The 12,387-nt window shown below is 43.2% G+C and overlaps 1 protein-coding gene across 1 annotated transcript in view; it reads right to left on the bottom strand.

Annotated features, from left to right (window-relative positions):
• Nucleotides 1-12,387, bottom strand: part of LRP6 (LDL receptor related protein 6) — a 334,641-nt gene that overhangs the window by 294,505 nt on the left and 27,749 nt on the right. Inside the window, exon 2 of the mRNA XM_029599796.1 lies at nt 9,355-9,748. Coding sequence (XP_029455656.1) covers nt 9,355-9,748 — 394 coding nt within the window. The remainder of the gene's footprint in view (nt 1-9,354; nt 9,749-12,387) is intronic.

A 12,387-nucleotide genomic window follows, 5' to 3' on the forward strand; every position in this document is an offset into this window, starting at 1 on the left:
TCCGTCAACGATTTCATTCCCTCGGAGGCTTGTGCCGTCACCTATGCTTCATTCGATGATGCCGTTGCCTTGGTCCGTGCTGCGGGTCCGGGAGCGCTTTTAGCTAAGGCAGACATTGAATCCGCTTTTCGATTGCTCCCCATTCGTCCATGTTGTTTTCCGCTCTTTGGCTTTTATTTTGAAGGTCACTATTTTTTAGATCGCTGCTTGCCCATGGGTTGTGCTGTCTCCTGTGCGTTGTTCGAAGCGTTTAGTACCTTTGTTCATTGGGCCACGAACATGCATAACGCTTGTGAGGCCTCAGTGCATTATTTGGATGACTTTCTATTTGTAGGGCCGGGAACGGACGATACGTGCCGACGACAATTAGATGGTTTCCTGTGCACAGCTGCGCGTCTTGGTGTCCCCATAGCTCCCGATAAGACTGAAGGTTCAGTTACCAAATTAACCTTTCTTGGCATAGAGTTGGATTCTGTGAGCATGTCTTGTCGTCTGCCGGCGGACAAGCTTCTTCAGCTCCAGGGTTTGATCGAGCTCGTCAAAGGGGCGGCGAAAGTCACGTTGCGTCAGATGCAAGCTCTAATCGGCTCCCTTAATTTCGCGTGCAGGGTCATTCCGATTGGTCGGGCATTTATTCGCCGCCTTTCGGCGCGGACGGCGGGGGTCAGGGCGGCCCATTATTTTATTCGGGTTACTAAGGCGGTACGGGATGAGTTGGATATCTGGGCCGCGTTTCTGGTCTCTTTCAACGGAGTTTGCATTATGCAGGAGCCGGAGGTGTCGAATGTCGATCTGGAACTGTACTCGGATGCGGCGGGGGCGGCGGGTTTGGGCCTCTATTTTCAAGGAAGATGGTGCGCCGAGCGTTGGCCGGCTACTTGGGTGACGGCTGGCACGGTCCGGAATATTACGTTCCTGGAACTTTTCCCCATTTTGGTAGCCTTGACTCTATGGGGCGAGGACTTAGCCAACAGAAGAGTGGTTTGGTGGTGCGATAATTTGGGTGTTGTGCAGGTGGTTAACAAGTTGGCGGCGAAGTGCCCACAGGTATCGAAGTTGGTTCGGGAATTAGTGATGTTATGTCTCCGCTGGAATGTGACCGTCAAAGCGCGCCATATGCCTGGCACTCAGAATTGTCTTGCTGATGCTCTCTCTCGTTTTAAGTGGGATGTCTTCAGAGCTGCGGCTCCACATGCCTGCCCGACGGGGGAGAAGGTGCCCGCTGGCCTCTGGAAGTTCGGCATCCCCTGACGTGGGACCTGATTCGGCACTCTGTGGCGCCAACTACCTGGAGCTCATATCTCTCAGGAAGACGTTATGTGGCTGGTTTTCTGTACTCTTCCGGGTGGACGGGGGGGGGGGACGTGGGAGTGGACGATCTCGTTCGGTTTATCATGTGGGCGAAACGGTCGGGGTTTTCGGTCGCCTCGGTCCGGAGCCAGTTAGCGAGCTTTGCCTTTTTCCAGCAATTGGCCGGGTTTGGCAGTCCTTTTCGTAGTTTTTTGGTACGGAAGTTATTGGCGGGCTGGCGCCGCGGTTTGGGTCGCCTGCCGGATCGGCGGCGGCCCATCCGGTTTCCCGATCTGCTTCAACTTTCCGCGGGCCTGCGGGGTATCTGTAGTTCGCCGTTCGAGTTGGCCTTATTCCGGGTGGCCTTCGCTTGGGCCTTCTTTGGTGCGTTTCGCATTAGAGAGCTTGTAGCGCGATCTGCTCGGCCAGGGGGTATGGGGGGTCTATTAGTTGGGGACGTCTGTTTATACGAGCATAGCGTGACGCTGTGCCTTCGGATCTCTAAAACGGATCAGAGGGGCTCGGGGGCGTGGATATCCCTGCGGCATGCTCCGCACATCCTAGCGTGTCCAGTCCAGACGGCGCTGCGCTACGCGGCTTTGCGGCCTCGCGTTGGGCAGCAATTCCTGGTGCATGAGGACGGGGCCCCGTTGACACGCTATCAGTTTGCAACCGTGCTGCGGAAAGTCGTGGCGTCGTTGGGGTGGAATGTGGAACAGTATACTCCGCATTCCTTCCGAATAGGGGCTGCCACGGTGGCGGCTGAATTCGGGTGGCCGGCGGATCGCATTCGGGCGTTGGGTCGCTGGAAGTCTGCCGTTTATCGCCGATATGTCCGGTAGAGGGGTTCCTTGGCGGTCGCGGGTTTCCCAGGTGGGGGGTTCCGGGGGTCGGCGAGCTCAAGTGGTAATGTATGTGTTTTTCTTTCAGATCGGCATGGACTCGAGTCGCCTGGAGATTGTGCTTGGATCGTGGGCCACTCTTTTGTTCATCGGGCTCAACGTCGAGCTCGGAAGCGCCCATACGGGGAGAATCTGAACGTGGCTGCACCCGAGGGACTTGTGCGCTGGCTGGGAAAAGGGGGAATGCGCTGGGGTAGTCTCTGCGACTTCTTGCAAGGTCAGGTTGATGTTTTGGGCGCACCCAGGTTCATTGTCGTTCACCTGGGCGGGAATGACATTGGTCACCTCACCTGTCGTGAGTTCATTAAAATTATCCGTAAAGACTTTGCGTTTCTCCTGAATCGCTTACCCACTACGAAATTGGGGTGGTCGGACATCATCATTCGCCTGCGCCACCGGGAGGAGCCCATGTGGCGCCATGGCGTCAAAAAATTGAACCGCCAAATTGGCAAATGGTTAGTCCGGGAAGGAGGGTTTTGGATTCGGCATGACTGGTCCTGGGAGGTTTTAGACGGGTACTTCTTGGGTGATGGGGTTCACCTTTCCGATATTGGTATGGATCTCTTCAACAATGCCTTGGAAGAAGGTCTTAAGTTGCAGTTGCAAGTGTGGCCGCAGTGGGGGAACAAGGCCATTTAATTTGCCTTGTTGGTGGCGGAAACCCGAGCCTTATTTGTTGTGTATTATGTTGAACTGGGAAGGGCACGTTGAAAGGGGGGGGTAATGCTCGTGCAGCTTGGGGTTGCTGCACGGGAAGGCCTAAAGAGCAAGGGGTGGACCGATGCTCAGGCCGCAAGCCTACCCTCGCTGATGACGCGGCGGGGTAGGGGTAGGGGGGGGGGGAAGCTCCAAGCTGCTTACCATTGGGCCGCGATGGTAAGTGAAGAATTGACATGCGGCAGAGGAGGTGGAGGTGGGGGAGTTGTTTGGAACATTGTTAAGTTGGCTCGGGTTAGGTTTAATAAACTGCGGCCTTTATTTTGTATCCAATCAGTTGTAGTGTCTAATTTGTAATGGTTATGGGGGGCAATGTTGTGTGAGTGCCTGAACGACTGGTCCCGAGTACCTGCGTTAATAAATTTACACTCCTGTTTTAAATATGTTCCTTAGTAGTACATTAATTTGTATTTTCTGATGAGCTGCCAACCAAGCCATTTGAAATGCCTCATTATACTGCTCAACTTTTATTTCCTTTTTAGAGATTTTCAACATTTGAAAAGCAATTATGCACAAGTTCAATCAATTTGTCCACAGGTACAATGTCTTTTGTAGACCCACCAGAATCAATTTCACGTGAAGCCCAACCATAGCCCTGGAACAGACACTGAAATTAAATTGGAACCTCACTGGTGGCCATTGGAAAATATACAAGCTTTGCCACATTAATGGACACCTATTTTGTCCATGTTACAGACAAAAACGAAAAGGGCAAAATGCATTACAAAATCCTGGCATATGCATGATTTTGACTACTTGTTTGGTGGTATACTTAAAATTATTAGCACAAAAGAAGAAACTTATTGTATTACAATTTTTTTAATTAAAGCAAAGGTTCATGTTTATAACACCACTTTTTGAAAACCTCCAACAAGTTCATGCTTCATCTGCTAATGCTGAATTCATAGAGTGTGACAGCTATCAATAATTCTGATAAGGAACAGCACTGCTTCTTCCCAATTTTCATGATTTACATAAAGGCCAAGTCAGAGGAGCTTACAAGTATTTTTACTACACTTATTTTCCTTCATTCAAAGAAGTGTGGGGTGGGGGGGGTGGGGGGGGAGATCTAGAGGTACCGGGAGATAAAGTGACTTGCCAAGCAAGTTCAGACAGGAGCCTTGTCCTAAGACTTTTGTACCACAAACCAATACTCTGACCACTAGAATACTCCTCCTTGCTTAACTACAGAAAAAAAATGACTCAAAAAAAAAAATTAGAGTTCCGATTGAAATGGAAAGCAAACAAATACAGATACTAGGTTTCATGGCAAGTCATAAATCTCATGTGTCCTAACTAGCCAAGTAACCATAAGGTCAGTTTCTCAGTATGGGGGGGGGGGGGGGGAGGGTTGCTTTGTTTCCACTTACACACACACACACCCTCACAAAGTATGTGCTAAAACTCAAATCCTTTCCATCATGAAGATACACATAATTGAAAAGGGAGAAAAAAAAAGACAAAATCAACCAACCAGATATTTTAAAAAAGCATCTTTTAATTCAGGTTTATTCCTGCCAGTTTTCTTTGTACCTAATTTCAGTAAAACTGCATGAGATTATTTTCCTGATTTGAAACTACAAACATTCTGCAATGTACTGACCAAACTACCAGTACACAGGTAACTCAGCCACTATTCAACTTGAGCAACAGAGATGCAGAAATGTTTTCCACTTCTAAAAATTCATTGTTTCCTGAAAAATTCATTACTAACAATGAATGGATATCAATGAAATATTAGGAAAACTTGGAAATATACATTTTTTTATTTTTTTTTTCAGTACAATTACACCATATTAACTGTCTCTATGGATTTTTCCCCTCTAAATCAAATCTCAGTTCAATTACTTAGCTATATGAAAAATGGATACAGCAAGGGAATTTTTTTTTTTACATATGTCAAATAACATGCCAAATCAGATTACTAATCTATTTAAGATTTCAGGAACATCTGCATAGTAAAATGTTTTGAAAAAATGTTTTCTGCAGACAAGTTTAAAAACTGCAAAATCAAAAGTTTCCAATTCAAAATAGTACAGAAAAGCCAAATCTTGGTCAAGGAAGGCTTAAAAATGAATCTGAAATACCTGAAACTGTTATTTATTATTTATTTACTTACTTTATATTCCACTTTTTGGCACTTCAGAGTGGATTATATTCAGATACTATAAAGTTATATTGTACATTGCTGTGATCTATATGTAGCAAGGCAATTAAATTAATAAACTAAAGTATCACAGCTGGGATATGCAATTTCTTAAGACATGAACACTAGCAATTTTTTCTTCTTTTAATGTGCATGGTTGTAAAATTCATTAAGATTTTCATTTGTTTAATTTGAGGTCCTGTCAGCATTTAAAGTGCCTTTTTTTTTTTTAAACCCTCCCCACAGCTAAGTCTTAAGATGGTCAGGCTGCCGCATTGACCCTCCTCAAAACCCACACTAGGCACCACACTGATGCAGGCAAGGCCATGAACTGAAGAGTGCTCTCAGGAAAAGAGATCTAAATTTATGTCAATTTTTTTTTTAAACCAGCAGTTTTCTCCTTCTCCTTTGTACTTCCAGCTCCATCAGAACCAGGGCTGGGATCTAGCACCATCAGCCTTCATTCACAACTACCCAAGGATTTTTCCCCTACTTTATTTCTCTCTCCTCGCCTCAACATAATTAAATGTGGACATTGTAGTGAAGGGTCCTGGGCTGGGGGGCCATGCATCAGTACTCCTCCCAGAGTCCTGCTCTCTTTCAAACTAGTGGCCCCCACCTCGTTTAGTAATTTTTCTCTGGTTACCTCTGGTAGATCATGGGCCCTGAATCCAGTCACTAAATGCCATCTTTAAGCAATGATCACAGCTCCTGAACCCCATTTTGCGGGCTGTGAACACCACTTCTGTAGCATTCTCGGGAAGTAGAAATCCTGACTCTGGGATCCTACCGGAGATTTTCCACATGCCAGTGCACAGGCCTTGAGATGCCATACTATTTTTTGTTTGTTTTTTTAAATTGGGGCTGTTACAATGAAAGATGCACACCATGTATCCCATGAAGTACTTAACTAGGCAAGAAAATATATATTCAGCTTAAAAAAAAGAACCTTAAAAATGACAGCAAAAGAAGTTGGGAAACTCATATTTGGAGGAATTCAGAGAGAGTCCTGCTTCAAGACATTTTTTTTTTTTTTTTTGTTAAGCTTGAACTGCAACCTTACCAAAGAGAGGGAAGAAAGCATGTTTTAGTCCAGTAGGTCCCCTCAAAGCTTTGCAGACTTCAACAAAAGTCATATCTTGTTCATGAGCCACAGCAAATAAATTCATTGCAATCTTATACTGCAGTGCCTACCTCCTTTGCACTATAGGCAGATGTCCCAGCATGCTGTAGGACCTATTCTGTCCCACTGTGTCAGCTGCAGCTGGTGGTTGTAAATAAATCATTGGCAGGAGAGGGGGAGGAAAGGGTGGTGTTTAATTACCCTTGTCTGGGCACTCCTTGGGCATCCTTTACTTTGTTTTAAAGGCAAGTCTGGGGGAGGGGGGAGGCACCCAAGATGCATTAAGTTTAGGTACAGTTTACATCAATTGCTATTTCAAAAGAGGCAACTGTGACAAGAACTAATCCTTTAACAGATGAGCATTCCTGCTTGCTGAAAATTGTGTCTTAAAATAGGTTTACAAAGTATTTGTTACTTGTGAAAACATGGCAATTGGAAGATCTTTTACAAATCAATGCTTACAATGCCTACAATTTCGTTTAGGCTCATGCCTCTAAAAAAGGTTTTCTCCCATTCTGCACCTTAGAAGAGAAAACTCTCAATGAACAAGGCCTTAGGGTTATACAGATTCTTTCAAGTTCTGTCATTCAAGCAAAGCAGCAACCATGATGTAAACTGCCCAGAGCTGCAACAGCAATGCATAAAGACAAAACAGGCATTTGTTCAATGCTGCAACAGGGGCAGACATGGGCCAAGAGGAGACTCGAGCACCATGACATTGTTACTGTGTCTTAACCTGAGTTACCAGCTCTTAAAGAAATCAAAGCTCAGCGGAGTAGATAATGTAAACCACACACATTTTCAACAAGATCGCCATTGTCTCTGCAAACTCCACTTCGGAATCAGTTGCAAAAAAGACTAATGCTTTTGCCAAAATGTAAGAACCAAAACCAATTTCAACTGTAGTTTGCTTTTCGAGGTTAATTTTCACTTTGTATTAGGACAGTAGTGAACAGAGTAAATTTTCAGATACAGTGAGTACTTCTTTAAATCACATCACTCCAAGAATACTACTTGCAAGCTTGCAAATTGTGATCATGGTAGTGGCTGCCACCCACGTAAACTTGTGCCTCCCAACCGATTGGAGGTTTGTGGGGCCGCTGCTCTCTGGAATAAAATGGAACTGAGCAGGAGAGCTGTACTAAGACTGTCCCAGCGCATGTCCACAACCCCCATGGTAGCCCTTGTCCCTTCTCTCTAGCAAGTTTCCTGTTGAAAAGGAAACCTCATGGAAGGAAAGGGCTAACATGGGTGTGAGCTTGTACAAAGTCCTTTGCTAGATCAGTCCTAGAAAGCAGCAGTGCCCTGCACAGCTCTGCTGGGGTGTCAATGAGCGAAAGCAGCAGCGCAGGGTGTACAAGTCATGTCTTCTTGTAGTTCTCAAGAGGGTGAAATTTCTTTCCAAAGTATTTCAAGGGCCCAAAACCCATGTTTAGAACTTTATTAGCCCCTCCCCCTTTTCATCATGCCCCTGGCCCCCCAACCACTTCAGACATTATGCCAGGGGACATGTACCTTTGTCAGTCACTAGAGGTCTGGAAGTCTCTTCTGAGGCTTACTCTCAGTGCTACTTTTTCGGCTAATAGGGGTGTCACAGGACACACTTCTCTTCACAACACACGGAGGACCCTGGTCCAGTCAGCATGAGCTAAAGAGGCCAGTCCTAAAATCCCTATTTTAGCAGGTGATACAAGGGCCAGTGCTAGCTAGCATACATCTTACTGGAACATAAGTTGTGTTCAGAGTAGTGGTTGCAAAATCTGTTCTGGAGGAGCCCCAAACCAGTTGGGTTTTCAGGATATCCCCAATGAATATGCATCAGATTGACTTGCACACAGATTTTTCATGTATATTCATTGGGAATATCCTGAAAATCTGACTAGCTAGGGGTCTCCCAGAACATGTTTGTCAATCACTGGGTTACAATATGGCATAAAAAAAAACAAACAAAAAAAAACAAAAAACAAAAAAAACTTACAGACCCCAGTCCAATTCTTTTGTGCCACATTCACTATGTGACTGAGCACGTGCCCTGCAGTCAACCTTAGATTACTATGCCCTTATCAAAAAGGCAGCAATCATATCTTATCCTGTAATGTGATGTACACACTAATGCTGCTATATAAAAATCATATTTATTTATTTTTATTTTATTTATTTACTTTTATATACCGGTGTTCGATTTTACATATCACATCGGTTTACATTTAAACAAAATTTGCAGGAACGTATGCGTTACCTTTGTCAAATACATTAAACATTTAAATATGGGGATTGTTAACAAGGGATATAAAAGAACATGGGGAATGGCTAACACTACTGCAGAGAGACCCTAATTCACAATTGCCCCATAAAAAGTGCCATAAAATGTTCATTTTCCACACAGCATAATTAAAAATCTGTTTATCATGGTTCTGACATTTGAAAAAAGTGAGCTAATTAAAAAGTTTTTATTCATCTCCCTCAGATCCCCTTGCTGGCTAGCAACTGGAAAGTATGCTAGCTGTAAAAGACTGAAAACCTCTCTACCACTTGCATGCCAACAGGAGTCACACATATGTACAAATCATCCTCCCTGTCAGGCTTTAAGTGTATCACTTCACAACATGTCCATTTACAATGCAAGACATCAGATGGAATGACAAAAAAAAAAAAGTGGAATTTTAAAATATACACACAACAAAGAGCAATATCTTGATTATAAACTTCACTGTTAAACTACTGGGAAAAAAAAAAAGGATTAAGTTGATCCCAATCTTAAAGCAAGGTTATGAAATACTTCCAAAGCAATGGAATCTGATTTGTCCATATAGTGCATAAGGTCTTCAACACAAGTGAACTGTGTCCAGCAGGCATGAGACTATTCTTGCCAACACACTGCCTCCAAAAGGGTCAGAGAACTGTCATTAAAGATTTTCTTTATAAGTAATATTTCAACAGATATAGGGCATTACTACTAGTTATGTCCTGAAATAATTTAAAATGCATAACACCATTTTAATTCCCTTACCAAGTCCTAAGTGGTAAAGACTAACGATAAAATTCCTAAAGTGTAGCACTGTTTGAGCTCTAGTTTCCTTTCAAGGCTACAAGCAGTTGACAAGGAACTTCAGAAAACAAAAACCGAGTAAACAAATTTAAAGGCTAAGAAAGAAAGATGTATAAAACAAGCATACCCTCTTCCAGGATCCAAGGCGATGGCTCTAGGTTGATCCAGCTCTTGCCAAAACAACACTTTCCTCAGAGATCCGTCAAGATTAGAAACCTCAATCCGATTAATTTCAGAATCCGTCCAATAAAGTTTTTCCCCCAGCCAATCGCAAGCCAGTCCATCAGGCGAAACAAGCCCCGAAATGACAACATTCTGCAGACTTCCCGTTTTGTTGAATTCTATCCGTTTAATGGCTTCTTCACTAACATCGCTCCAGTATATTAAACCCTGGAAAAACACATAGTCCACAGCAGCTGCATCTTCCAATCCGCTGACCACAATAGTGGCATTCCCATTTCCACCGGCAGCATCCACCAACTGAAGATCACGTCGATTGGCATACAACAAGAGAGGTGATGCTGGAAAAAAACAGAACAGAAAAAAAAGACAAGTTATATCCTTTCATGACGATATACTAGGCTATCATGGATAAATCATGGCCCTTGAGCCAAAAGCTACAAACCACTTGCTATCCAAGTACATGCTTCAGCTATAACTACAAAGGCTTTGTAGCGCTAAAAAAAAAAAAAAAAAAAAAAAAAGTCCTATTACTCTCCCCAGCAGTTGTGTTTTATGAGCACTATGGCTCAGAAGTATAACTGAAACCAGGAGCTGCAAATTTGAAGTGATGCAGTCACAATACTTCCTTACCCTGTTTCAGCCTCCTCCTGCAGAGGTCCTTTGTGCCCTGTTTTCTATTGGTCTCAGGCAGAAAGAGAATGCAGCAGAAACTCCCACAACTTTTGTTTGGACCCTTGTCTCAGAGGTAGTGAAGAGTCCATAGCATAACTTTTCCCAACAAGCCTGGGAATATCAGGATAACTGGATTTTGGCACCCCCTGGTCACATCCTTCATTAAGGGTTGACCTGTCAGTGTACCTTGTCTTTTTCTCTGCTCCTTTATCCCATTAATTCTTACAGATTTCATATACATGAGGGGGTTTTTTTGTCCAGGAAAGAGGGACAGAGCAAAGGAGTTTTGTTTTGGGCCTGGCAGTTTCTTCTTTCTGCCTTTCTTCCAGCTCAATTAAAAACGATGCTGAGATTCTGGCACCCTGTGCTTTCATATGCCTACGCAGGGATTTTCTCCCTATTTAACTAGACCCCCTCACCGTTCCTAGTCTTGTCATTAAAAATATGCTCCTGAGGCTGGTGCATGACTCCTGAGGAGTCATGCACCAGCCAACAAGTGTCACCCTCAAGGATGACAATGGCTTCCTTTCCACTCCCTCTTCCAGGGGCTATAAATGCTGTCTCTGTAGCATACCCAGTCAACAAAACAGTAGTTTTGCTTTGTTGGAAGGGGGTGCAGGCAGGAATACGTAATTCAAATAAGGAAGCATGATGAATGAAGGATGGGCAAGCATTTTTGACCTTATGCCTTTGGATCAAATCAAGCTAATATCACAATATGAGCATACTTCAATTGCTTCCCCTACTCGCATTCAGATTATTTTATTTAAAAGTATTTATATCCCACCCCTCCGAATAGTTCAGGGCAGGTTACACAACATACATAGTAAAAAAAACAAAATAAAAGCAAAGTCAATTACAAAATTTGATACAGATGGAATAGTATCAGCACGGTAAAGGGCTGAGACAAATAATTTTGATGGGACAAAGGGCTAGAATTAATCTGAGGTATTAAATGCTTGCTTGAACGAAACGTTTTAGTGCACACTTGAAAAATGTAGGATATTTGATGGTGTGGATAGCAAGTGGTAATGAATTCCATCAAAGTGGCCCCACTATTGAAAAGGCACGTTCAGAAATCTGGACAGATGTCAGTGTTCAAGAAAATGGATTAGGTAAATTAAACTCTATAAATACTAAATCAAATGAAATATAGTACACATCCCCCCCCACTCCCCAAGCAAGTGATAGGAGACTTAGAACATACATGATCAAAGTAGCATTCAAGGCCAATTCTATTAGAACTAAAAAAAAAAAAAATCCAAACCACAGGAACAGAGATGCTGTACCCCTAAGGATAGTTCACAGGGAGTCCATGACGTTCTTTGCTTCAGGCAATTCTGAACTAAGATACAAACTATCACCACAGAAGAGGGACAGCACAGCTTAACGTAGTATGCCATTCATAAGGCAACAGCTTGCTAGTACCAGGAAAGGAAAGATTTACCACAGATAACATAGCATAGCAGCAGTATGCTAAATTTAGTAGGATAGCAGAGCCAGGCAATGCAACTAGCATACTGCACTAGTAGCCAACCTCTGCTCAGTAAATCCCTGATAAAGTGGTAACCTTTTGTTGGGCAGACTTGCAGTCTCATTTTGAGTCCTACTGATCTGAAAGTGCCACCCACAAGATTTCATCAAAATCTGTCTGGCTGCTTTTACGCAGATAGGTCAGACAGATGAACAGACATAACCTGCACGAGGCATTCTTTTTCAACTTCATAAAGAATTTCTTTTAAAAAAAAAAAAAAAAGCCAGAAGGAAAAACTTCTGGCATCCAGCAGAAGTCAAGATTTATTTTATAGACTTTACCATATTGATGCAAGCTTTTCGCAAAATCTTCTGCAAAGAAAGCTTTACATTAGAGATAAAATAATTTAGTTTTAAAGTTGGAAAAAAATTTAGAAGAGCCAAAATGAGTAAAGGAAAACATATGCAAATTTGGCAGACATTTTCTATTATGTCCCAAGGTGACATTACAGCCTTAAAACTAAATACAATTTAAAAACAATCATATTATATTAAAAAAAGTAAGTTTGCTTATGGCAAAGGGTGTTTTCTGTAGATAGCAGGATGAATTAGCCAGTACATGTGGGTGACCTCATCTGGTGGCATCGAACAGACTTCTTTCTCAGCTAGTAGAACATTTGCTCTATAGAGCATGAGCATGAATTCCTACTTGGGCATTATCTTGTGAGACTCAGTTGATTTTAGAGCTGATTCTTGCTAGGAAGTCAACTCTCCAGTGAGGTGGGTAGATGTTTAAAGATGATCAACGCATCCTATGTAAAACACTGCTTAC

This window comes from Rhinatrema bivittatum, chromosome 4 (assembly GCF_901001135.1).
Source record: "Rhinatrema bivittatum chromosome 4, aRhiBiv1.1, whole genome shotgun sequence".
NCBI classification, from domain to species: Eukaryota; Metazoa; Chordata; class Amphibia; order Gymnophiona; family Rhinatrematidae; genus Rhinatrema; species Rhinatrema bivittatum.